Here is a 25,637-nt window from a genome sequence, read left to right on the forward strand (position 1 = left end):
GAATTGTGTTGCATCTATAGATTGCTTTGGGTAGTATGGACATTTTAATGATGTTAATTCTTCCTGTCCACGAACAAGGTATGTGCTTCCATGTAGTTTTATCTTCTTCAATGTCTTAGAGGTTTTTTTGAGTACAGGTCTTTTACCTTCTTGGTTAAATTTTTTTCTAGGTATTATATATATATAATTTGATGCAGTTGTAAATGGGATTGTTTCTTAGTTTTTCTTTCTGATAGTTCATTATTGGTGTATAAAAATGAAACCAATTCCTAGATATTTATTTTGTATCCTGATACTTTACTGAATTTATTGATCAGCTCCAGAATATTTTTTGGTAGAATCATTAAGGTCCTTTATATACAGTACCATACCATCTGTAAGTAATGACAATTTTACTTCTTCTTTTCCAATTCTGTTGCCTTTTATTTCTTCTTTCTGTCTGATTGCTGTGGCTGGGACCTTCCATACTATGTTCAGTAAGAGTGGTGAAAGTGCACATCCCTGTCTTGTTCTTGACCTTAAGGGAAATGCTTTTCGTTTTTCCCCATTGAGTATGATGTTGGCTGTCAATTTGTCATATGTGGCCTTTATTATGTTGAGATATGTTCCCTCCAATTCTATTTTCTGAGAGCTTTTATCATAACTGGGTGCTAGATTTTGTCAAAAGCTTTTTCTGGCCCTGGCTGGTTTTCTCAGTGGTTAGAGCATCAACCATCAGATCAGAGAGTCATGGGTTCAATTCCCCGTCGAGGGCATGTACCTGGGTTGCAGGTTTGATCCCTGGCCCTGGTCAGGGTTGTGTGGGAGGCAACACATTGATGTGTCTCTCTCACATCGATGTTTCTCTCTCTCCTTCCCTCCCTACCACTCTATCTAAAAATCGATGGAAAAATATCCTCAGGTGAGGATTAACAAAAAAAGAAATCTTTTTCTGCATCTATTGATATGATTATATGATTTTTATCCTTCATTTTGTTTATGTGGTGAATCACAATTGATTTGCATATATTGTACAAACCTTGCAACCCAGGAATAAATTTTACTTGATCATAGTATATGATCTCTTTACTGTATTACTGGATTTGTTTTGCTAATATTTGAGGATTTCATTTATGTTTGTTTATCAGGGATATTTTATTTGTTTGTAGCGTCTTTATCTAGTTTTGGAATTAGGATAATGCTAGTCTCAAAAAATGAGCTTGGGAGTATTCTCTCCTCTTGAATACTTTAGAACAGTTTGAGAAAGATAGTGTTAGTTCATCTTTGTTTGGTAAAAGTCACCTGTAAAACCATCAGGTCTGGGACTTTTGTTTGTTGGATGTTTTTTGATTATTGTTTCCATTTCTTTAGTTGTAATCAGTTTGTTCAGACTTTCTGTTTCTTGATTCAAGTTTGGGAGATTGTCTGTTTTTAGGAATTTATCCTTTTTTTCAGATTGTCCAATTTATTGATATGTAGTTGTCTGTATGGAGAGTATGTCTTAATAACCCTGTTTTGCTTTTTTCCTGCTGGTATAGATAGAATGAATTGTTTCCCTTTAGTCATTGATTCTGTTTCAGAAATCATTTGGGAATCAGAATGGAGGGAAATGTTGTATTTTCTTTTTCCAATATAATGAACATACAGAAAGTAACAGCAAACCAAGCGTGTGAAGCTCCCTGATGACTCTCGGGAAGTGGCTCTGGGAGACGGCGCCGCTGTTCTCCTTCCCGGCTGGCGGCCGCTCCCACGCAGCGCTCCCCGGGAGGTCCCCGAGCCCCTCTGGTCTCTGCTCCCCAGACGCAGCGGCTGCATCCTCTCTGCTGCAGAACTGGCCCGTGCTCGTGTCTGTTTGATCCGTTTGTCCGCTCATTCATCCAAGCACGTACCATGCAAAAAAGGAAAAAGAAAAGAAAGGAGAGTCCGACCGGTGTGGCTCAGTGGTTGGGCGTTGACCCAGGCACCAAGAGGTCATGGGTTCGATTCCCGATCAGGGAACACGCCCAGGTTGTGGGCCTGATCCCCAGTGGGGGCATGCAGGAGGCGGCCAGTCGATGTTCTCTCTCATCGCTGTTTCTATCTCTCTCTCCCTCTCCCTTTCTCTCTCTCTAAAAAAATCAATAAAGGAAAAAAATTTAAAAAATAGAAGGAGAAAAAGTTGAAATTTGCTGTGATAGACTCACATACTGAACAGCACAAGGCCCCAGGGCAAAGGCACTTAGCTGTGCCTTGCACGTGAGGGAGAGGTGGAGTGTGCCTCTTTTATTATTTATTTACTTTGGCTTTAGGTACATTCATTTTTCTTTTTCTGCAATTTTTATTGATTTATTTTTGTTACAGATGGGGTGTGCTTCTTTTAGAGGAAGGAAATTTGATCCAAGTCTCTTGAATTACTCACGAATACTTTCCCTTCCTCAGACAATAAGGTTTATGGGGAAGAGAAGTCTGGTTTGATCCTCTCTTACTCCAGGACCTAGTATGGGCCAGGCTCTTACTGGACATTCAGTAAATTGGACTGACTTCGAAGACTGAAGTCAGCACAGTTATGAACTTTATTTACTACACGATTTTCTGTGCGTTATCTTATGCCCTCTCGCAGCAGCTGGGTGATAGGGCAGATGTTCTTATTCCTGACTTACGGATCATGAACCCAAGTTCAGAGAGACTTGTTATTTTGCCGGCATCACCCAGTGGGTTAATAGAGTGGACGCCAGGTGTTTTGCACCTAATCTTGCATATTTTTCACTCCTGGAAACAAGATATTTAAGTATTAATACAGTGCTTTGAAATTGGTACGTGTGCTTTGCAGGTGAGACATCACTTCATCCGAGTTGGAGTGACGAAGGCCGTTCATTTACATTGGGCCACGCGAGAATGTTCTTTCTCACAGAAACAAAAGATGGTTCTTCCACCAGGTTTTAGAGCTCTTTATACACCTGCCAGCTAGTGCTTTGTACCCAGTAGGTGCTCTATAAATAGTTCTGAAATAATTGACAACGATTTAAAATATATACTTCAGCTTCCCCTAATTGAACACAGTCCGGGTCTGTCAGGAGCTTTTACCTGTAATCATTGTGTTACTGTGGACAGAATTTGCCTGTGGTATATTCTCATTCAAGAGATACTTTTTTTTTTTTTTTAACATTTTTAAATTTTTTATTCAAGGACTTTTTAACACACTAGCTCAGTTTTCTGGGTTTTTTTGGCTTCTCCATTGTTCTAGCACTAACACCCTAAGAGCCCGCCCAAGGACCCAGCCCAGCCTACTGAGACTGGCGTTGTTCTTACCACAGCAGGTGCAGACATCTGAAAATGGACTTGCTGTTGTGTTTCATGTGTTAAAATTTTCAGATTTCCTTAGTATTGGAATTTATGCTAAACATTTATTGCTTCCCTTTCTGACTTACCCATATTTCATACCATGAGGTATCCGTGGTGCCCACAGAAATATATAACCTGGTGCCCACTTGGTAAAATTGCCGCTGCCTGGGGATGCAGACACTGCTCGTGGAAGGATAGAGTGACACATTTCCACAGTCCTTCTGCGTCACTTCAGACGGACGTGCCTGAAGACAGATTCGTTTTGTACCTTACTCTCCTTTCCTGCTTCCCGCCCCCCACACCTGGCCAGCTGCTGCCCATCTCGTGCAGCGTGGGCTCCAACCACGAGAACATCCCGACGGCTCGCTTCTCCCCTTCATGCTACACATCCAATTCATGTTCATGCCATGTTGCAATGACTTCTAAAATATTTCTGAAGCCAGGGGATTCCAGAGTGCTCTAAAACCAGGTGGAGGCGCATTGTTCTGTCTCCTTACAGCTACGAAATTGTGGGGAAGGAGCTGAGAACCCTGTAGGAGTTTACTCTCAAATCAGCAAGAGGACTTGGATTAAAAAATAAATGAAATGTGAAGGAGGTTTCAACATTAGAAGACATTCTCCTCCATGTACTTGCGTGAGAATTTATTTCATCATCTCCTAAAACACTTGCTTTGTCCAAAACTCTGCAGACAAGAGATGGACTAGACAGTGGGGCTGTTCAGGTGTGGCGCACCGGGCGTTGCTCTCTGTGGAATGAATGAGGACGTGGACAGATGAGCAGGATTGGAACGGTGATGGCGGAAGGAGCCTGAGCTCTGCTATGGTTCTGTTTTGGCTGAACAGGAATATGTTTTTCATTTTGTTTTGGTTTGTTTGGTTAAGAGCAAGATGAATGTCAAGTTTTAAAAAGACAGACCCCACCCCTTTCATATGAATCATTGCTAGGGAGACACCATGAATGCCTCAGGCTGCTACCAAACGGCATTTTATTCTGCAGAAAATCCAAGGGGCTGCTTTAGAAAGGGTCGGTCATTGAAGACTTGGTAGTGACAATTCTGTGTTTAACATGAAAGAAATGGATATTACGGGCAAGTGGATTTCAATCTCATGTTATTATAAGAATAGCAATAGGCCAGAATTCTATGAAGGCTCTTAAGATTTTTCTTATCTGATTGTCTTATTGCTATTGTTAGCCACACTTCATAAATGACTTTGTTGTGTTAATCTTGAGCTTATCCTTTAACCATAGAATAACAGAATATTAAGGTTGTTAACCTTCAAGTACTAAGCAATGAAGATTAATGATTTATTTTTTCTCATTAATTGTGCCAGTGGCTTCTTCTTACCAGTGAATTTTGTTCTGCCACATACTAAAGAAGTGGAAGACAGAGAATTACTTCTTATTTTCTGTTTCCATTTTACAGGGCAAGATGGTGAAAGGGATGGGAGGTGCGATGGATCTCGTGTCCAGTGCCAAAACCAAGGTGGTGGTCACCATGGAGCATTCTGCAAAGGTAACAGGTGCTGCTTTTGGAAATTCACAATGCGCCAAGATCCTGTCGCACAACCGTGGTTTTCCTTTGGCTTATACAAGTTGATAGCATTTATATTTTGAGAGAAAGATTACAAATAGAGGCAGTTATCTGTTATCATTTAGCTACATGGTTGTTTAACTTCGAGTGAAGCACACACATCAGGGCCTTCTTTGATTGTTTGCCTTGTATACACATTGAAAGTAAAAGCTATAATGTCTTCAAAAGCAGTGAAAAGATGTCAAGGCAGATGTGTTGATTCAGTTTTAAAGATAATTATAGTTGTTGTTATCTGTGTGAATAATGAAAAACAGAACAGCATATAAGTTTTTTAACAACAGTTATTTTCAAATGGACAATATGGCCTCTTACCAAGGCTGTGAGGTGCCATTTTAGGTGTTAGGAAATTGTGGACTTGGTGACAGCAAACATCCTGATTCTGGAAAGTATTTTTAGTTTTGCTTTAACAAATCATCAAATATTTGCTGAGTACCTATTAAGTGCTAGGTACTGATGGGGTTTGGCAGTGACCAAACATAGATGAAAATCATTGACTTCATGGAAACTTACATTTGATGATGATGATGATGATGATGGTGTTGGTAATGATGAGGATAATGGTGGTGGTGGTGATGGTGATGATGATGATGGTGGTGGTGGTGGTGGTGGTGACGGTGGTGGTGATGATGGTGATGGTGGTGGTGATGATGGTGGTGGTGGTGGTGGTGGTGGTGATTATGGTGGTGGTGGTGGTGGTGGTGGTGATTATGGTGGTGGTGGTGATGGTAATGGTGGTGGTGGTGATGATGGTGGTAGTGGTGGTGATGATGGTGATGGTGGTGGTGGAGATGATGGTGATGATTGTGGTGGTGGTGGTGATGATGGTAGCTTTCATTTATTGAACTCACTGAGTGCCAACAGCACACTAAGCACTTGTGTGTGTGTGCACAAGTGCATGAACTTGATCATAGGTTTCTTTTATGGTTCCAGAAACAGCTTCAGACAAGTAACTTGCCTGAGGTCACTTAACTAGCGGAGCTGAGATTAGACCTGGGGTCTCCACTCAGAGCAGCCTGTAACTTCCTTCCTTGTTACCAACTCAGTGTCTTCGGACCAGCTGAACGTAACCACCTTCCTGACCTGAATCCATGGGCTTTGGATGATTTGAAAAGTTGCTATCGGGTGGTACCCTCTTCGTTCTCTATGCCCTTTGTCCACTTTCCTTTATTCTTTATCATTCTTAGTTTTAAAGCAAACTCCACCTGTCCCCACCTCAGGACCTGCTGTTCTGTGTGGAAGTGGTAGTCGCTGGCCCTGATTTCCTTGGCTGGTGCAGCACAGTGGGGGATCATGCAGTGGCAGGATTAGCACCTGACTTACTCCCCATGGGGAGTTCTGGTACAGAGTGATGTGTGCCGCCAAACGGTTCTGTCGCGAAAACTGTAATAAAGGTGGAATTATCATAAATTGTTTAGTAAACAGTGGGACGTGACCAGCAAAGCATAAACATGAGACATTGGAAATGAAACCAACACAGGTTACTTCTGAGAGATGCTTGCAGAAGCATCCAAGTACTTCATTTCAGAGGCAGAAGGATGCCAAGCATGCAAATGAAACCCAGATCTTCTCTGGAACAGTATGTCTATTTGGATAACACTCTGTCTTTTCTTTTGTTGTTACTTAAATCCAACTCGGTTCAGGTTATTTCTGTGCATTTGTTTTCAAAACATTAGGCCTGTGTGTAGCAAATTCTCTCTCTCCCCTTTGTTTCAAATATTTTCTTTCTCCTCAGCTAGAATTTTTGGTAGAGGAAAAGAAATGGTGCTTTGATTTCTGATTGGAAATCCCTCGTTAAAGCTTGGCACAGACACAGGATGTTTATTTTCTTACCATTTCTTCTTTTTCTTCTCTCACTGGGGAAATGACATTGAGTTTTAGACCAGAACTGAAGTTAGAAATTCTCCCCTAGATACTTTCACTTGAATAAATGAACACAAATATAGTTGTGATCAAAATAACAGCAGTGCTGTGTTCACACTTAATGCCTTGAAAACTAACCAACAGAGGTTTCTCTTCTCGCCAGCTTCGCTTTTTGCCCGTGGTCCCAGGGTGTGTGGTTGCTACCGGGTACTGTTCACCTGGACACGTTGTTACTGGCCCAGCTCAAGGCAGCGTGGAGGCCTCGCGGCTGCTTTGCTGCATCGTTCACTCTGGCCACACAGTTGGTCGAGCCTGGAAAGGAGATAGAGAGGAGGCAGGTTTCCCTCCTCGCAGCCTCTCAGGTAACGATCTGTTCTGGTGGACATGCCAGGTAACTTCTGCCTAATGGTTAAGTCGGCAGCCCGGGGGACAAGCCCCTAGGGTTTTGTAAGACACAAGAGTGACACTTGTACAGTGAAGGATGAAAGCCTGAGAAGAGACATCTCATCTCAGGTGCTGAGGCTGCTGGGGTTGTGTTTCGGTAAGTGGGTGGAGCCGCCGGGGTTTTCAGGCACAGGTGGTCACGGGAACAGGTGCAGTTGCTTATAAATAGAGCATTACCTGACCTTTAAAGGCATGCCTTTGCTGTCCTTGTCATTCTGATGAGACAGGAAACTTCCCTTGCAAGGCATTGCAGGCAGCCAGCAGCTGCTGGTGTTGGGAACCGGCTGCCTGCAGGGCTGCTCGAGAGGAACCTTCACGACGCTTCCCTGCCTGAAGCTGCCTCTCGGGACCGGGCAGCAGGCACTGGTGTCCACCTGGCCCGGCGGCGCGATCTCCCTTTAAGCTTAGACATCAGAGTCGCGGGCCACGTTGCAAAGTCGGCACAGTTTTGTGGTGTCAGCCACCTTCTTTCTTCTTTTCCTTTCTTGGCATGTCCTCTGCCCTCTAAAAACAGGAAGAAAAGGAGCAGAGTGAGAACCAGTTTGAGTCCTCACTAGGTGCGAGGCCCTGTGCTGGCATCGCACGTACGGAACCTCATGAGCCCCGCGGTGATGTGTGAAGGGAGATGGGTGCAGGCGGTGGGGACCGCTCCCGGCGAGTGGCAGAGGCTGGCGTCTCCCTCCTGTGGCCCCGCCGGTGCCCCTCATGCCCTCCCAGCCGCAGCCCCACGAAGCCACCCCTGCACCCGCATCCCGCCCACACCCGCCCTTTACTTGAAGCTCTAGGGTTAGAATTACCTCTTTTTGTTTTCTTCTGTTCTCTTTGCTTTGGTGAGATAGGTATCAGCAAAGAACGTAACACAATCGGAAAATCGAATTGTGTCTCTTAGTCTCCCTCTGCCCCTCTTCCCTCCTGTGTTAGACTCCTGCACGTTTTACCTGGGCACATACACACCAGGCGGCGATAGACGACATTTCCCACACTCCCTTGCATGTAGGTGCGTCCATGTGACCGAGTTTGGGTCAGTGGCGTTTGAGTGTTTGCCGTGTGTATCATATTTGAGCATGTCTTTGAAGATGAAGCCGATTTCGTTGGACTTTGTTTTCTCTCCTCTGGCTCTGCCGCAGTGGCGTTGGACCTAAGGTCGTAAACCATGTTCCCACAGAGCTGCCCTCAAGCCGGACCCTCGGTGCCCTGTCCCCCTCTGTGGGCTCCTTCAGGGCCCTCAGAACCCCATCCTCGCCTCTCTGCCTTTCCCATCCTCTGACCTTTCTCGGCCGCTATCTACAGTTTTGGACCCACTGCTGTTTCTCGCTCTGGAATCTTTATTTTCCCACTGAATTGCACACCGCGGTTCTCTGGTGGTCTAGACCTGTATTTCCTCCTTATTAGACAACCCACCTGGCTGTTCTGCACCCACCTGCCGGCAGCACACGCGGGAAATCATTACTGTTTCCCTGACGCCCCTTCCTTCTGCTTCACCCACTAAGCAGTGAAGATCCCCCGGCGCCCCTGGACAGGCTCCCGTGGCCTTTCTGCGCACCCCACACCCTGCACTTCAGTTCTCGCCCGCCATGGCCCCGGGGTCTGCGCCCTCCTGCGCAGCTCTTCTTGTCGGGGTGCTTGTCGCCCTGCACTGTTCCGAAGGCCCCCGCGCTGCCCGACGGACCGACCCTCCTTGCCGTAGTGACGTACAGCAGAGTGACCGGTCCGACAAAAGCCCCACTGGGTCCTCAGCTGCCCGCAGCCACCGGCCTTGATTCCAGGCTTCATGCTGTGTCCTGTCTCAGGCGCTCCCACCTCTGTCCCCTTCCCCGTTACGGCTCCCTCTGCCCCTGCTCAGGCCCACGTAAGCGAGCCGGTTCGAGGAAGTCGTGGGCTTAGTGCCTTCCACCTCTGGCCTTGTGAATGAGCAAAGGGAATTCTTTGATGCTTTGGCTTGAAATTGGGTAGAATTCCCTTCTAGGAGTGTGTTAGTTTACTTGTTTATGCGGGCGTCAAATGTTTACTGAGGACCAGACACCGTATGCCAGGCATCGTAATTGAGTCTGAGAACTGCAGAAGGGAAAGATGGGGTCTTTCCTGTAGGCAGCTCCGAGTCTCATGGGGAAGAGCCATCGAAATCAATACTTAAACTAGACGAGTGTAGAGAGTAGCTGCGGAGTCGAGCACCCGGGTCCTTTATCAGGTAACTGTCCCTGGGGTGTAGCCTTTGCATGGAGATCCGAAGGCGGGGCCAGAGAAGCTGGTCCCAGAGCCCTGCAGGTCGAGGGAGTGGGCCCAGGTGCAGGAGGTCAGTGCATGTTGAGGGATTTACAGTGAGGTCCCTGTTGGTGAAGAGCAAACAGAGAGTTGGGGGGAAGCGCGTACACACACACATGCACACACACACACGCACACACATTCTGTTTTCCATACAGGGCTCAGAGTGATTTTTTAAAAATATAAATCACATCATTTCTTCATCTCAGAAACCCTCTGTGGCTTTCCATCTCACTTAAATTCAAGTTCAAAATCCTTACCATTGTCTCTAAGGCCCTTCGTAGTCTGTTGACTCCAACTCCACTGTCCTTCTGGTTCTGTCTACTATCATTCTCCTTCTTGTCCTCTGAGCCCCAGCCATACTCTCTTCCTGTACGTTTCTGGAACATTCCAAACATCTTCCTGCCTCAGGGCCTTTGCACTCGCCATTCTCTGCTCCCGTGCCTCCGTGGGCACCTGCGTGGCTCGCTCTTTCAGTTCACTCAGGTCTCTGCTCAAAATACCAGAGGAGCTTTTCCTGGCTACTCTGTTGTATAAAACAGAAGTCCCCCCACTTCTTCATGTCCTTTCTTCACTAAACTAAGCTCTACACAGACAGGGCTCTGTCTCCCCTCACAACTGGGGAGAATCATACCTGATGCACATTAAGACTCAATAAATACGTTGAACTCATTAATTCTTCAAATCATAATGGACCTTTGGCCATAGAGGGCACTTTTCACTTCTCCAAGCAGTTGTATATACTGCTTTTATTTTATTATTGCAGTACTCTCGTGAGACAGGTCTTACTGTTTCCCTTTCGAAGACAAACTGAATTCAGAGATGTTAAATATCCCGATAAAAGTCAAGTGGAAATGAAGAGCAAAAGCAGGCTGAGCATCTGTGTATTCTGCCTCTGGGCCTCCACTGTCTCTGCTCAACTTCTCTGCCTGGAAAACATCGTCACCACTAACGATGGAAGGGAAGCATTTTGCCCGCAGCATTGCGCACTGGAGGTGCGTTCCCAAGGGTATAGCGCTCAGGGCACAAAAGCCAAGAATGCAGTCAGAGTTGTCATTTATTGCAAACAAGCAAACTTGGATACCTGTTTTAAAGAACATAAATGAAAGCTCTATTTCTAAAACAGGTTTAGATTTTATTTTTATTACAGTTGGAGGTTTGGATTCTGAAGGGATAAAAGGCGTCATAATTATATTGTCATGAAAAGTTGAAAATAAAGCTTTGTGAATAGTGTTTTTATTAACTTCAGTCTGTGTCTGATAGTGAAGGTGTCATATGGAAATCTTGAACAGTGGTTTACTTGTCTTTCCTTTATGGGATCAGGGATTATAAAAAATAGATGACATTTATTAATCTTACTTATTTTGGACCAAATGTATTACCAAAAACCAACATATGTGAAAGGTTCTTTTTTAAGAAACTCTTTTCTGGGAAACATTTTTGAGATGATTTTCAGCAACATGGAAAAGTATCCCCAGATAAATGAAACACTCCTTTGGTAGGGTAATTGATATTTAACATAGTTTCAGCTAGTTTAACGTTTTTTCTGTTCACAAAAGTTTGTCAATATTTTATAATTTGTTAATAATTCATGGCTGAATGTGTTTGGAAAAACATATTCACCCTTAAAAAAACACAAGTGCCTTTGTATTTCTCCCCTAACAATGGAAATGCCTGCAAAAGCATCAAAAGCATGTTATCGGGGTGCTCTGGGCGAAGCGGGGTGGCAGCCACGTTGCTCCGGAGGGAAAGCCGAGAGGAAGGATTCTGACGAGTTCACGCTGAACCAGCTGCCCAAGGACGGCATCTCCCCGGGGAAGTTCAGCCCCACACCTCGCAATTCCCACCGGCCTCGTCCTGGAACACGTTGGGGCGCCTGTACCACCTGCCGGCCACTCCATGCGGCTCAGGTCCCAGCACGGGGGGCCTCCTGGACCGCGCCTGCCACCATCCAACACGTGCCTGGAGGGGGACAGATCATCAACTGGAAATGCATGACTGAACACCGATCAAGAAGGTCTCGCTGGAACTCCGATGCCCCATCGGAAGTGTTGAACACTGCCCAGAAATAAGAGCGATGGTGATGGGATTGGGATCAGACTGTTAAGTTGTGGGATCCCAGAACTCCTTGTAATGCGGGGATCTTCTCTCAGCCTGCAGAGCTGTACACCCTGGCACCTCTGGAGACAGGCTGACTGTGGGCACCGCGGGCCGCAGAGGGGTGGTGTGGGACTTTCAGGACCTGGGCTCTGGGCAGCAGCGCCGGGCCCCCTGCCAGCTGAGCCTCGTTGCACACGAGCATTTCCAACAGGCAGGGTTATGTCCGGGACTCTGTTGAAGGCCTAGTGGCAGCTGAGTGCTTGGACCCCAGCCCCGAGGCACAGAGTGTGCCTTCAGGTGTCACAGACTGGAAGAGAATGAGGTCGAGACTTACCCAGCTGATGCCGTCGCCTTCCCCACCATCCGCAGTACGTTTGCCGCAGGTGGTTCTGAGGGATTTGTGAATACTTGGAGGGCGTTTAACGAAAAGCGAGTTTCTGTGCCAGTTCCCTCGGCACCCCAACGGCATTGCGTCCCTCGTCTTCAGTAACAACGGGACCACCCTTGCAGCGGCGTCATCTTACACGTGTACAGTGGCGACACGGAGTCCTGAAGACGGGATCTCCGTCGCCAAGTGACTGGTACAGAAGCAAAACCCAAGTCCACCTGACCGTCTTGTGAACGCGGCTGCTCTGTGGAAAGCTTGGTTTTCCTGGCCACGGACACACGCTTGGTCCCTGAGGGACCCTGGGTTCTGTCTGCCACAGCTTGCTGCGCCCTCATGCCAACTTCGTGTAGCAGGGGGAGTCTCGGGGCCCTTGTGCCGTAGGCGGGACACTTGTTTTTCTCCCGAGCCCAGTTGCTTTTTTTTGCTCAGCTTGAGTTCTTTTGGTAAAATAATCTGAACCTGCCTTGTCCATGCTGTCCAATAAACCAGACATTCAGAACCCTTTAAAAAATGTTACAATGCGGGGAAGAGCAGAACACAGGGCAACGACCAGGAAACACCTTGAAAATGTCTTAGAGAATGTCATTAAAGTAATAACTTCGCATCCCATGGCGGCGTGCGCACAGGTCTCGAAAGGCAAACTGAAGCCGAGAGACCCTCGCTCAGTGACCACAGCAGTTCACGAGTGGAAAGAGGATGATGCCTGCTAATTCCTGGGCTCTGCGTCCTTGGGCTGGAGACCTGACCGCAGTCTTCAGAGAGAACAAGAGGCCGACATAAAGGTTTTGCGTGACAGAAGAGAAATGGCCTTCTATTCCAAGCTTGCCCGGCCCTGAAGACTTTTCAGGGAAATGGCTTGCTGTGTGTATCGGCTCATTCGGAGAGTGTTCCCCTTGAGAATGGGCCTGTAACCACAAAGTGTTATTGCATCCACATTACAGAAAACATCGGTAATGGTGGCTATTCTCCGCTTCGGAGCTGGCGGAGGCTTTCCGGCGACGTCCAGTGTGGATTGTCGCCCTCGCTATTGAACAAGGGGAAAGGCGGAAGGTATCCCGTGAGGGTAAACTCGGCGTGAGCAGCCGCACCTAGTCCTTCCAGGCTGCATACCTCGACTTCCCGTATTTAGCAAGCCCTGTATTTCTTTTTCTTTTTATCCTCACCCAAGGGCATTGTTTTGCATTTATCTTCAGATAGAGCAGGAGGGAGAGAGGGGGGAAGAGAGAGAGAAACATTGATGTGAGAGAGACACATCGACTGGTTGCCTCCCACCCGACCCCAGCCGGGGCCGGGGACAGACCACAAACGAGGTACGTGTGCCCTGAGTGGGAACTGAACCCGGGACTCTCTGGTCCGCACCCCGGCTCTCTAACCCCTGAGCCAAACCAGCCAGGGCTCCGTATATCCTTTCTGTGTACCACGTCGAGCGCGTGACAGTCTTGTGCTCAGCGGTGCAACGTTCCGATCTTTTATCTCTGTGGGCCCCTATAGAAGCTGCGTCACTTGCTTTAAGCATTGAGACCCGTAGGCAGAAGGCTCGAGGGTGTGACCTGACGCTTAGGCCCCTTTCACGGGAGTTCGGCCCAAAGGGCCCTGCAGTGGGTTCTGTGCCACCAGCCACAGAGCTGAACATCCTCTGGCCAAGCCCAGCCTCCGGGGTCCCTCTTTTCAGCAGATGAACGCAGCCTGGAGCTTCAGTCTGGGGCAGCAGGGCGGTGGGGAAACCGCAGTCACTCTCTCGTTACCTATAAGCCTGTGTCTCGTTCTGCAGCCTGTGCTGGCTGCCTGTCCCTTTGAGCATGCCTGGGTCTGTGGCTCCAATGTCCCGCAGCGCCACACGCGTGGGCAGCTGTACTCCTCCCGGGGAGCTCAGGTGCCAGGAAGGGACATACGTGTCTTAGGACTAGAGCAGCCTCAAGTGGGCTCTGACACTCGGCCACGTGGCGTTCACAGCTCCGACAGCGTGAGGGAAGCACTGGGTGTCCCTGGACACGGGAGGCCCTGGAGAGGGTTTGTTGGAGAGGTTCTGCGGGAACCTGACACCTGAGCCAAGTCCCAAAGAGTAGGCAGGATGTTGCCATTTTGTTGTCGGGGAAGAGCGTGGGTGGCCTTTCTCCGTTGCTAGTGGGAGTGGGGTCCGTGGGGCGCCCCTGGAGTAAGTGTCTCCGGAGGCCCCCACGGGGGGATGATATATGGTAGAGAGCTTTGTTTGTGTGGACTGACACCGCTGGGTTTCCTGTTCCGTTTCCCTTGGCGCCGTCGTAGCGCAAGTGCAGCAGGGCTAGAAGCAGAGCTAGAAGCAGAGCCAGATGGAGCTTCTGTCCATGCTGCAGCCCGGGCCAGGTCAGCCCAGGCTGGCTGCAGCCCATCAGCCGGTGGCGTGTGGGGTCTACAGGGCCGTGGGCGGTGTGGGTGAGTGCCAGGCGGCAGGAGTGAGCCCTGCACGCCTGGAGTCAAGCACAGCACAAGGGAGTGAACTCCTTCGTTCAGGGCATTACCTATCCCAAATTCCCCATTCTGGCCAGTGACCTGTTCCCAGGTGTGACTGACAGGCAAGTGACTTCCCAGTGTTACCCCAACTTTACTGGCCTGTGTCTGTTCTCTCCCTGTCCAGTCCCTTCCCCCAGTGGTCTTCGGGGAACAGACAGGAGGCTCCCTGGAGAGTGTAAGCTTTAGCTTCCTGGGGAAGCTGCCCAGCGACAGGCCTGTAATGTTTGGCCTTCCCGTTGCTCCTTTCCTGTTGTTAATAACTAGGTTATTCCAGTACCCACGTGAACGTGGGGTGATGGGGTACATGGTGATGTGTGTGCTTCAGGGGTACATGGCGATGTGTGTGCTCCAGGGATGCATGGTGATGCGTGTGCTCCAGGGGTACATGGTGATGCGTGTGCTCCAGGGGTACATGGTGATGCGTGTGCTCCAGGGGTACATGGTGATGTGTGTGCTCCAGGGGTACATGGTGATGCGTGTGCTCCAGGGGTACATGGTGATGTGTGTGCTCCAGGGGTAGGTACATGGCGATGTGTGTGCTCCAGGGGTACATACATGGCGATGTGTGTGCTCCAGGGGTACGTACATGGCGATGCGTATGCTCCAGGGGTACATGGTGATGCGTGTGCTCCAGGGGTACATGGCGATGCGTGTGCTCCAGGGGTACATGGCGATGCGTGTGCTCCAGGGGTACATACATGGTGATGTGTGTGCTCCAGGGGTACATACATGGTGATGTGTGTGCTCCAGGGGTACATACATGGTGATGTGTGTGCTCCAGGGGTACATGCATGGTGATGTGTGTGCTTCCGGGGTACATGGTGATGTGTGTGCCCCAGGGGTACATACATGGTGATGTGTGTGCTCCAGGGATACATACATGGTGATGTGTGTGCTCCAGGGGTACATACATGGTGATGTGTGTGCTCTAAGGGTACATATATGGTGATGTGTGTGCTCCAGGTGGCACAAGCAGAGGCTGGAGGACTTGGTCTCTTAGGGAGCAACCGTCTTGCAGAACTTGCCTTCCCTTTAGTCCATCATTAGGGCATGCCCAGAGAAGGTGCCTCGGAGGGGCGATACGCTACAGCCACATCTCAGAAGCACTTAACAGCAAAGGTGGGCGTGAGACGGGGTGTGATGTGAAATACGGGGTTCGGTGGAAAGCAGTCTTGCGGGAGTGCTCTGTTGCTCTGGCGAATGAAATGTTGACAGCAAACGCAACCATCTTCAAGTTCTGCAGAAGAGCGTGTTTTTCGGGGCTCCGTTTACTGTGATAGCATGAAGCTAATTGCAGTGATAACAGGGGATTTATTATCGTTTAACCAGGGTTGTCTTTTACTGAAGAAGCTTAGCCCAGGACTTCACCCACATGTCTAAAGAATTAAACCGAGATCATCATGAAGCAAGTAATGGCAAGTGCGATGGCTCGGGGTCATTCACAGTCAGGAGGTGAATTCCTAGGTCTTCCGTGAGGCCTGTCAGCGCGGGAGGAGCAGGAGGAAGGAGATTCAGCTCCTCACCAAGGTCGTGAGGAAGCTGGCCCATCGGGGCACACTGGGCCTGGGCGCCCTCAGCAGTTTTAACACTGCACTGTACACCATTCCTCCGCCTCTTCTGACATCTCTCTGGGGAAGGAAGCAGAAGGACACGGGCGAACAAGGCCCACAGTCCGGATGTTGGCGTGTAGCTCGGACCCTCCTGGTTACTGCGCTGCCCAGCAGTCCGTCCGATTCCTGTGGCGGTCAAGGCAGCTGGAGGGAGGACGACAGCGCAAGGAATTCCAGGGCCCCGGTGATGAGGTGGCAGCGTCAAGAAAAACTAGGTCTTCAGACTTCTCACACATAGGGCTCTTTACTACTCCACTACACTGCGTCTCTCTCTCTCTTTTTTTTTTTTTTTATCCTCACCCGAGGACATTTTTCCATTTTTTGTTCAGATAGAGTGGGAGGGAGAGAGAGGAAGAGAGAGAGAGAGAAACATCGATGAGAAGAGACACATCGAGTGGCTGCCACCCGCACGACCAACCAGGGCCGGGGACAAACTGCAACCGGGGTACATGCCCTTAGCAGGAACCGAACCCGGGTCTCTCTGTACCGCAGGCCGACGCTCTAACCGCTGAGCCAAACTGGCCAGGGCCACTGCGTCTCTCTTTAGGATTTAGTTTTAAATGTGAAAAACTCAGCAATTATTTTTCTTTTGTGAGCCGTTAATCTGTGCAGCTGCCATGCCCCCGTGTAGGGCTCAGCCCCTCGAGGTGGGAACAGAGCCCAGAGTGGGAGTAGACCACACTGACGTCATAGCTGACCTCGTCTTGAATGTTGAGGCTGCGACATCCCGCAACCTTTCTGCATTTCGTTTTCTCTCTCCTTCGTCTGCGTTACGTCCCGGAGCCGACTGTGGTGGAGGCGCCTGGCTGCCTGTCTCCTGGCCGGGTCACAGTGGTGCCGGTTTTCTAGACCGCCAGCGGTCTGTCCCTGACCACGCGTCCTGGTTTCGCTACCTTTGTGGGTCTCAGGAATTGTGTTTAGGCCATTTTCTGTGTAATGACACGTCCAACTTTATATAGGAACTTAAGAGCTGGTAGATTCTCCAGGTCCCTCCATGTCGTCTCAAAGGATAAGAGATCTTTCTTTCTTACAGCTGCATAGTACTTCGTTGTGTGTATGTACCACTGCTTTTTAATCCACTCCTCTACTGCTGGGGAGTGTTATGCTAAGTGAAACAAGCCAACCAGAGAAAGACAAATACCACACGATCTCACTTATTTTTGGAATATAATGAACTAAACAAACTGATGAACCAAATTAACCCAGAGACATAGAGGTGGGGTACAGACTGACAAGCCTCAGAGGAAGGGGGGTTTGTGGGGGAAGAGATAAACCACAGAACTTACATACATGTATGCATGACCAATGAACATAGACAACAAAGCTGGGGATGGGGCACCAGGGAAGGGGAGGAAGGTGTCAGTGGGGGAAAAATGAAAAACATCTGTAACAAAAACAAATTAATAAATATATTTTTTTTAAAGTGCTAGTAGATTGTAGCAAACATTTTTAAAAAATATTTTAATTGATTTTTAAGACCCAGAGGCATATAACTTGTTATTAAAGGTATAATGTCTAACCACTTCATATGTCTTAAGCACCAGTTTTAACTAAATTAAAGTAATAGAGCTTGTCTTTCTTTGAAATCCATTCAAGATTCCCAATAGACTTCCATTTTCTACCTCATTCATTCATTCATTCATTCATTCAAAAAACAGTGCGTACCTTCTGTGCCATGCGCTGGGTTTAGTACACACAACCTTTTCATTACTGGTGTGTGGGTGACTTGGCAGGTTCTCACAAGGAGTTAGTTTCCTTCATGAAACGACCATGTAGAACTGAAAAGCCCAGTTACCTGAAATTCCTAGTCTCCGAGCACCACGTGCTTGCTCTGAGCAGTGTTGAGAGAGGCAGAAACCACAGGCAGGTGCACACTGTAGCAGGTAAACCTTGAGCTGAATCAAGGTGATGGTGACATTGTGTGTGGTGCTTTTAGATCCAAAAGGAGGCAGTAGAAGCATTATGCCATTTTAATAATTTTTTTGGTTTTTAATCCTCACCCGAGGACATTTTTGTATTCATCTTCAGATAGAGCAGGAGGGAGAGAGGGAGGAAGAGAGAGAGAGAGAAAGATCGATGTGAGAGAGACCCATGGAGTGGTTGCCACCCACATGACCCTGGTTGGGGTCAGGGACAAACTGCAACCAAGGTACGTGCCCTTAGCGGGAACTGAACTCAGGACTCTGGTCCATGAGCCAACATTCTAACCACTGAGCTAGACCGGCCAGGGCCATTATGCCATTTTTAATAGAAGAGCTAGAATGCGGTAGGTTAGCCTTCAGCCTCCAGGGGAAGATGGATTTGGGCTCCTGGTGCTTGATACTTAGAAAGGAGCTTCATATAATCAGAAGAAAAGGACCTGAAGTTCAGATCATCAGAGCTAATGTTTCGACTGTGCCCCATGGATGTGCCTCAGAGGCTACCTACTGGGTGGGAGTTGGGGGTAGGGGGTCAGTGGGTAGAAACCCGTTTTCCACTCTGAGCCCCTCTTATTTTATGTTTGAAGAAAGGGTTCTGTGCCTAACGGAAAGTTTGAAGACATGGATTAGGCCAGTTCACACATTTTACCAGTGAACAGTGAGGCCCAGACCAGGCCCAGGGAAAGCGGACGGCCATGCGGGGACGTGACCACGGCCGCGTCCCAGGGAAAGCGGACGGCCGTGCGGGGACGTGACCACGGCCGCGTCCCAGGGAAAGCGGTCGGCCGTGCGGGGTCGTGAACACGGCCGCGTCCCAGGGAAAGCGGTCGGCCGTGCGGGGACGTGAACACGGCCGCGTCCCAGGGAAAGCAGACGGCCGTGCAGGGTCGTGAACACGGCCGCACTGTGCTCCGCCGCCTGGCCCAGCAGCGCAAGCTCTACGTGGTCGTTCCGTCAGGGCGATGTCAGTTCTGACTGTGGAGCTGCCGACAAGCTGTGACAGCTACACTGGGGACGAGTGAAGACGGAGATCGGGGGTTTGTGGGAGGTTATGTCTTCATATGCCCCGATCAGGTGTTAGTGGATAATATCTAAGATTGATCAACCAAGAAAAATTGCATGGCCAACATACTATTTTAAAATGCAAAGGTAAGAAGAAAATGTATAGATGTATAAAAGAAAATGCTTAAAAAATGGAAATGAATCCCTACTGAGAGCAAGTCCAAGGGGACCGAAGGGAGGTAAGGGCTTCTGTTTTCTCTAGACGTATTCATTTTTTAACAAATTCATTTTTGTTAAAGGGATGTTGTGCATCTGTGGTCCGTGGATGCTCCCTACCTACCCTTGGTAAATAATGGCTCGTGCCTGTCAAGGAGACCATTCCCCGGAGCAGAGAAATAAGCAGGCTGCTAAAAGTGAAATTCCTCATCCATGATATAAGGACCGAGGCTTGGGAGGTCAAGTTTCTGGCAGGGTGTCCCACGAGCAAATCATGTAGGCCGCTGGCTGTTCTTTCGGCGTCTCCCTGAATTATTATTATTATTATTATTATTATTATTATTTCAGGGACAGAGCTGCCTCCGGAATGAAAGCAAGGGCCAGAGTGTGCGAAGGCTGTGGGCAGCCTGTGCTTCGCAGAGTTTCTCTGACAGTCCGTCTGTCCTACAGCATGTCAGTGCGAGCTAAGACTCGGTCCCTCACTTCTCTTTCTGACGTTTCTGTTTGAAAACAGGGAAATGCACATAAAATCATGGAGAAATGTACGTTGCCACTAACTGGGAAGCAGTGTGTGAACCGCATCATTACTGAAAAGGTAAAATGCCTTTCTCTTTTTATTTCTTCTCATGTCTGCCACCGTCTTTTTTATTTATAAGCATTTTTATTTATTTTTTAATGTTTGTATTTATTTATTTATTTATTTATTTTTATTTATTTATTTATTTTGAGAAAGAGGAAGGGAGAGGGAGAGAGAGAGAGAAACATCGATGAGAGAGAACTATTGATTGGCTGCCTCCTGCATGCCCCCCACTGGGGACGGAGCCTGCAACCTGGGCATGTGCCCTGACCAGGTATTGAACCAGCGTCTTCTTGGTGCATGGATCTATACTCAGCCACTGAGCCACAGCAGTCGGGCTATAAGTACTTGTAGAAACTTTCTTTGTTACCTTCTGAAAATGTTTTACATTGGTAGCCGTAGGATTAGTTTAATAGTATAATCTGTGGTAGACTGAATAGGGAAATCCGTAATTTAATGTTTCAAGATGTAGAATTCTTAATGTGCAACTCTCTGGAAATACACACAGGCACACAGAATTCAGCTACTGGCCTTGGTCATTTTGACTGTGATATAGTCAAAGAAAAGTTTGATTGATCATATGGTTGGACTTTAAAGGTGGATGATATATATAAAGTTAAGAATATATTTATTATTTCTACCTTTCTTCTTTGCTTTCCCAAACCACAGGTACAAAGTGTTGGGCTTTATTTTAGGAAACTCAGAAACAGGTGTTGATTGTGGGGGTGCAGACAGAACAGACCCCACAGTGGACCCCGGAGTCTCGCCCTGGTCCCCAGCCCTGTCCCCGCCTGTCCCCAGCCCTGTCTGCAGCATTTCAGTGCTCCCTAGACTGAACCCTTAGGATGCTGGCCAGAGGAACAGCTGGAAGCTTCTGCCAGGGCGCAGCCTCTCTGGCAGTTGTCTTTCTGGCCAGACTTGAACCTAGGGTGTGGGAAGGACACATTCTCAGAAGTGGGCGAGGAGGGCGTCGTCCTGATCCCCTGTCCGACGAAACCGCCTGCTCTGAGCCCCACTGTCCCCACTGCCGCCGCAGAGGGGGAGCAGAGGCCTGCAGCGGGGCCTCCGAGCGGTGCGCCCCCTACAGGCCGTGACGGGCTGGGGAGGGCGGCCTCACAGCCTGCGGACAGGGTCAAGGAGAGCTGCCAGGCGGCTTCCCATGCAGGCTTCAGCCTGTTTCGCGGGCATGTTACCGTTTGTACTTTTCCCCTCAGTTTCAGTTTCTCACTTTCTGCCTTAACATCAGCCCCGCTTTAGCCACGCTGGACGCTGTGAACTGTGTCGCATGCCCCCGACCAAGTCCTGGCACTTCGCACAGCCGTGTCTCCGTAGAATGCCCTCCGCACCCCGGCCCTCTGTCTCACTGCTTCTCATCCGTGTCTCAGCTCGATATTTCTGCCTCTGGCAAGCCTTCCCGGGCCCTCCCCAAGCCTTCTGGGGGCCTCTCTGCATCCCAGTACTTCTGACCACCTAGTGACATGCCCTCCGAGCTCTGCCATCTCCCCGTCACCGGTCCACGCTCAGCATGGTGCTCGCCCACCGCAGTGCGTGCTTGTTCACTGCTGGCGCGGCCGCCCCTGGCGTGACCCACCAGGAGGCTGGACTGGCGCGTGCAGGGCGAGGGCGCCGTCTCGTCCTGAGTACAGGCATCCGGGATTTGCATTCCGGAGGGAGATCCCCATGCTCGGCTAGCCTCCAGGCCACTGCATCTCAGGGCCCACAGGAAGGTTTCCTGTTCACCTGGAGGCGGGGCCCCTTCAGAGCCTGGCCAGCTCTTTGCTCTGACTTCCCGTGGCCACTTCAGAGCATCTTCGTCTGTTTCCTGTTAGTCTTCACCCAGCAGCACTGACCGGCCATCCCCTCCGCCGTCCCTGCGCCTTCACCTTCCAGATATCTCCTTCCTCTTTACTTTTCCTCATTCCTTTCTTTCTTCAAATCACTATTGATCATCGAATTGAAATCTTGACCAGAATTGTTAGACCTAGCCCAAGTAAAGTAGTTTTAAAAAGAACAAACCAATAACTGGTTATAATAGCAGCAAATGCCATCAATAGTCAATACCCCTCTGTTCCCTGGCATTGACAGTGCTCCATCCCTAATTGCCAATCAGGAAGCTGGCATTTATTCTTGATACAATGTAGTAGTTACGATTGACATTTCCTCCTGGCTGGCTTTCAGAGTCTTTTGTCCTGGGTCTTGTCTCTCCTCTAAGAACTTGAGAGCTCGTTTCTGTTTCAACATGTCATTGTCGTGTTTTTGGCTCCCACAGGCTGTGTTCGACGTGGACAGCAAGAAAGGGCTGACTCTGATTGAGCTCTGGGAAGGCCTGACGGTGGATGACATCAAAAAGAGCACTGGGTGCGATTTTGCCGTAAGTGTTTCTGTGAACATATCCAGCCACTTACCTGCGTCACCAGCTTGATGAATGGTGCTTACCGGAGCGCAAAGCATCCATGTGTGGTCGTTGTTGGAGTTGACCTTTGCAGAGAACAGGAGTAGAGGGAAGGGTCCAGATGAGAGCAGGTGGAAGCAGGAGCAGGATCAGGAGCTGCTGGAAACAGAAGGTCGCGTGAGCATCAGCTCTCAACTCCTCTGTGAAACCTGCAGTCAGTCCTCCACCGGGTCACGTCGGTCATAGCTGAACCCCATTAACTGGAAAACGTGAGCTGCACACAGTCGCCACTTCCTTATTTTGAAACCCATCTGTGGCTTATGAATTTCTCTCGGATTAGCTTCTATGCCTGATTATTCCATCTGTTGAAGTTATTAGAACGTTGGGCTTCTGATACCACCAAATTATTGTCACAAAATAGGTATATCTCACGTTTGAAGAAAGGCTCAGTGCCTAGAGCCCTGACTTAGAAGTAGACAAGTACAGCAGGGAGCATCTGCTTAAGAAGTCTGCAAATCCCTTTTTAAAGCAAAGAGAAAAATACTGTAATATAAATAGTTGCCCTTTAATATAAGTGCTTATTTATAAATCCACCCAATGATTGGGTGTTGAGAGGAGGGCTCAGTGCATTTGAAGTTAATCAAAAGTAGAGGTGACATGGCTTTGGGGAAAAAAAAAAAAAAAGGAAAAGAATTTGCTTCTCACCAACCTTTTAAAGATCAGAACCACTAGTTAAATGAGTATATTTGTGATGAGGGGAACGTGCAGCTGAACATCCTAGAGAAAGCAATTAACGAAACGTATTTGATAAATCACGCGTATAGTTCATCCATTTCTTCTGTAGGTACTGCATGCTTGGCTGGTATCAGTGCATAACAAATTTCCGTAAAAACCGTTTTGCTGCATAATTAATTCACATATAACTGCTTCTGGTACTGTATGAAGGTCTTTGTCTATTAACCTTTTCTGAATTTCTCCTGGGAGAAAGAAGTCTGCCAGCAATACCTTACACAAAAAGCACGTGTTTAATTACCTTTTCAGTCACCTCAGGGGATTAAAAATGGGATGTGTCTATACTTCAACTATTTAGAATTCCTTACTCCAGCGATAAGAGCAAACAATTCTTATGTAATCAGCTTTTCTTCATTTTCCCCCCCCATGTGGATGAGTTAACCTCTTCTTCAGCAGGTAGCGTATCTGAGTTCCACAGTGTTCCGTTCTCTGCCGCCAGAGAGAACATGCAAAGGAAGAACCTCAGTGTCGTCTGTTTCTCGTTTAGCCATGCCTGTAAATGAGGAATAAAAAAGACGAATTTTTACTGTTTTGCTTTTTATACATTGAAACGTATCTCAAGGGTCCCTCTTTTATTCCAGCGTCATCCCTCCTTTGCTGTTGACATTGACATGTAATCGTGTTTCCTCCAAGTGGAGCTACTGAGATGAAACAGTCATGTGTTATGTCACTGTCATCCTGGAAATGGAAAGGTGTAGCTCAGCAGAGCCGCCTTGACGAGAGAACTCGTTTCTGAGGGTCTGATGAGCGAGGGCATGTCTTTAGACCCTGGCGGGTGAAACCCCACCTAGTGGATCGTCTGTAAGGCCAGGGATGGAGCTCTCTGATTAATAAAATATCCTGCTCAGTAGCTACGTCATCAAGGAGCTGCATTTAATACTAAAAGACTTTGAGCACAATATTTCTTCATTTGCTAGTTCAGAAGGTGTTCTGCGTTATAATTCCCCTGGCGGCATAGGTAGCCTTTTCCTCCACGTGTGGCCGCACACAAGTGACTCAAGCTTCCCCCTTGAGGAGAAGCCTGCTCAGCCATCGCTGTATAACAGAGAGAATATTCTAGAAGGGAATAGCCAGGTTGTTGCATAATAAAGAAAAAAAAGGTGAAAACTTAGGTCAAAGTAATTGTGAAAATGTGTTGGTAAAAGTCCCTTGTACCTAAGAATATGGGCAAGTGAATGGCTAGTTATGCAGCATGTGGCTATAAGCTGATTGAGAAAATACTGAGAATTTCAAAGAAAAAGATGAAATATGACAGCATCAGATAACAGGTCATGGCAAAATTGTAGTTTCTGGGTATTAAAAAATAATCATCATGATGAACTGTTGGGGCACTGATAACAAAAAGGATCGCGAAGGCTCTGCTGCAGACCACAGTGAGTGAGCAGCACCGGAACAGGTGGACGGGAACCGCGTCCTTTACGTGTTGGCTGAAACAGCTTCTTAAAAAATATGTTAAAGATCAAACAAATGAATGATGAGTTATGTTCATGACATGGTGTCCGTTGAAAGGAGGTATTTTCTTTTCGATTCATAGGAAAGTCTGTTAAGAGTCATATATACCTGTGACTCCAAAGGAGGCTATGGAAATTTTGTCATAGAAATGCAAATAACTGGCTGTATTTCTGGAACCTCCATCACACTCCCAAAATAATAAACCGCTCGAGAGTAGTTCACGACAGGAGGAAACCATTTATAATGGACAGAGATCTCGTTCCACATGACCACTCGCCTTCAAAATGTGGTTGCTATAAAGAAAGGGCCTTTCTTCTGTGTTCCTGGGGTGGGGTTCTGAATCTGTTGAGAGAGAGGAAGGAGCCAGGCAGGTAGGGGTGAGAATATCACTGTTCCGACAAAGGCAGGGGAGGGCATGGCTTAGGTGGACAGCCACCGCGATGGGAGGTCCTTCAGCTCCCAGTTGAGGCAGCATTGGAAAACCACAGGCTTTCTGCACAGATGCACCTGTGCTTCTGAGCCTCTTTCCACGTGGCTGAGAGCACACAGTGATGCTCCCTACAGAAGGCCATGAAATGTCAATAAAATACAACAGATCGGTACAGTTCCCACTCCCAAGGGTCAGGGTCTCATTCTCCAGGCAGAAATACACCTAAACCACCAGTGGCAAAACATTAAATAAGAATACTGCTGATTTATATGTTTGCAGTGGAATCGGACGAAGCCAGCTGCCCAGTTAAATAAATTTATACTCTCAATATCTATTATGAACTGGCATTCTATCAGAGTTAAACAGGATACTCTTGGGGTCTCGGTGAACTGGGAAGACAAATCTCTGGCTTATCTTCTACACTTGAAGTATATCGTTTATGCTTAGCCAGTAGATCACCTTTGCAAGAGAATCTGCAGCTTGCAAGGGTTTTCAGTGTTAATGAGACTGAGAGAACAGAATGAAAAATAGTGGGTTCGTAGATGTTTTTCATTAAAAAATAGAGAGATGAAGTCAATCACTGTAAAACTTCATCTTCTGATAAAAGTCAGTTTTCATTGAGGCTATAAATGAAATTAAGAGCCCAAAATAGGTCCAACATGACAAGAAAATGGATCAGATGTTTAGTTTAGGAAATTAAGGTGTTTCTTTTTAAATGAAATTCTATTAGAAATTATGTTTTAAAAAAAGCAGTTTTATTTCATTAAATTCTTTCCACAGATGCTCTGTTGTTTAAAAAAAGAAAATGGAT

General features: G+C 47.8%; 1 protein-coding gene and 1 pseudogene across 2 annotated transcripts in view; both read left to right on the plus strand.

The window, feature by feature from the left end:
* OXCT1 (3-oxoacid CoA-transferase 1) overlaps nucleotides 1-25,637 on the plus strand; it is a 136,201-nt gene that overhangs the window by 105,948 nt on the left and 4,616 nt on the right. For both annotated transcript variants that reach the window (XM_036279337.1, XM_036279338.1), the window contains 3 exons: nucleotides 4,725-4,814; nucleotides 19,698-19,778; nucleotides 22,030-22,131. In XM_036279337.1, the coding sequence (XP_036135230.1) occupies nucleotides 4,725-4,814; nucleotides 19,698-19,778; nucleotides 22,030-22,131 (273 nt within the window). The remainder of the gene's footprint in view (nucleotides 1-4,724; nucleotides 4,815-19,697; nucleotides 19,779-22,029; nucleotides 22,132-25,637) is intronic.
* On the plus strand, nucleotides 11,123-12,168 carry LOC118642660 (annotated as a pseudogene).

Source organism: Molossus molossus, unplaced genomic scaffold (genome assembly GCF_014108415.1).
Source record: "Molossus molossus isolate mMolMol1 unplaced genomic scaffold, mMolMol1.p scaffold_m16_p_3, whole genome shotgun sequence".
Lineage (NCBI taxonomy): Eukaryota > Metazoa > Chordata > Mammalia > Chiroptera > Molossidae > Molossus > Molossus molossus.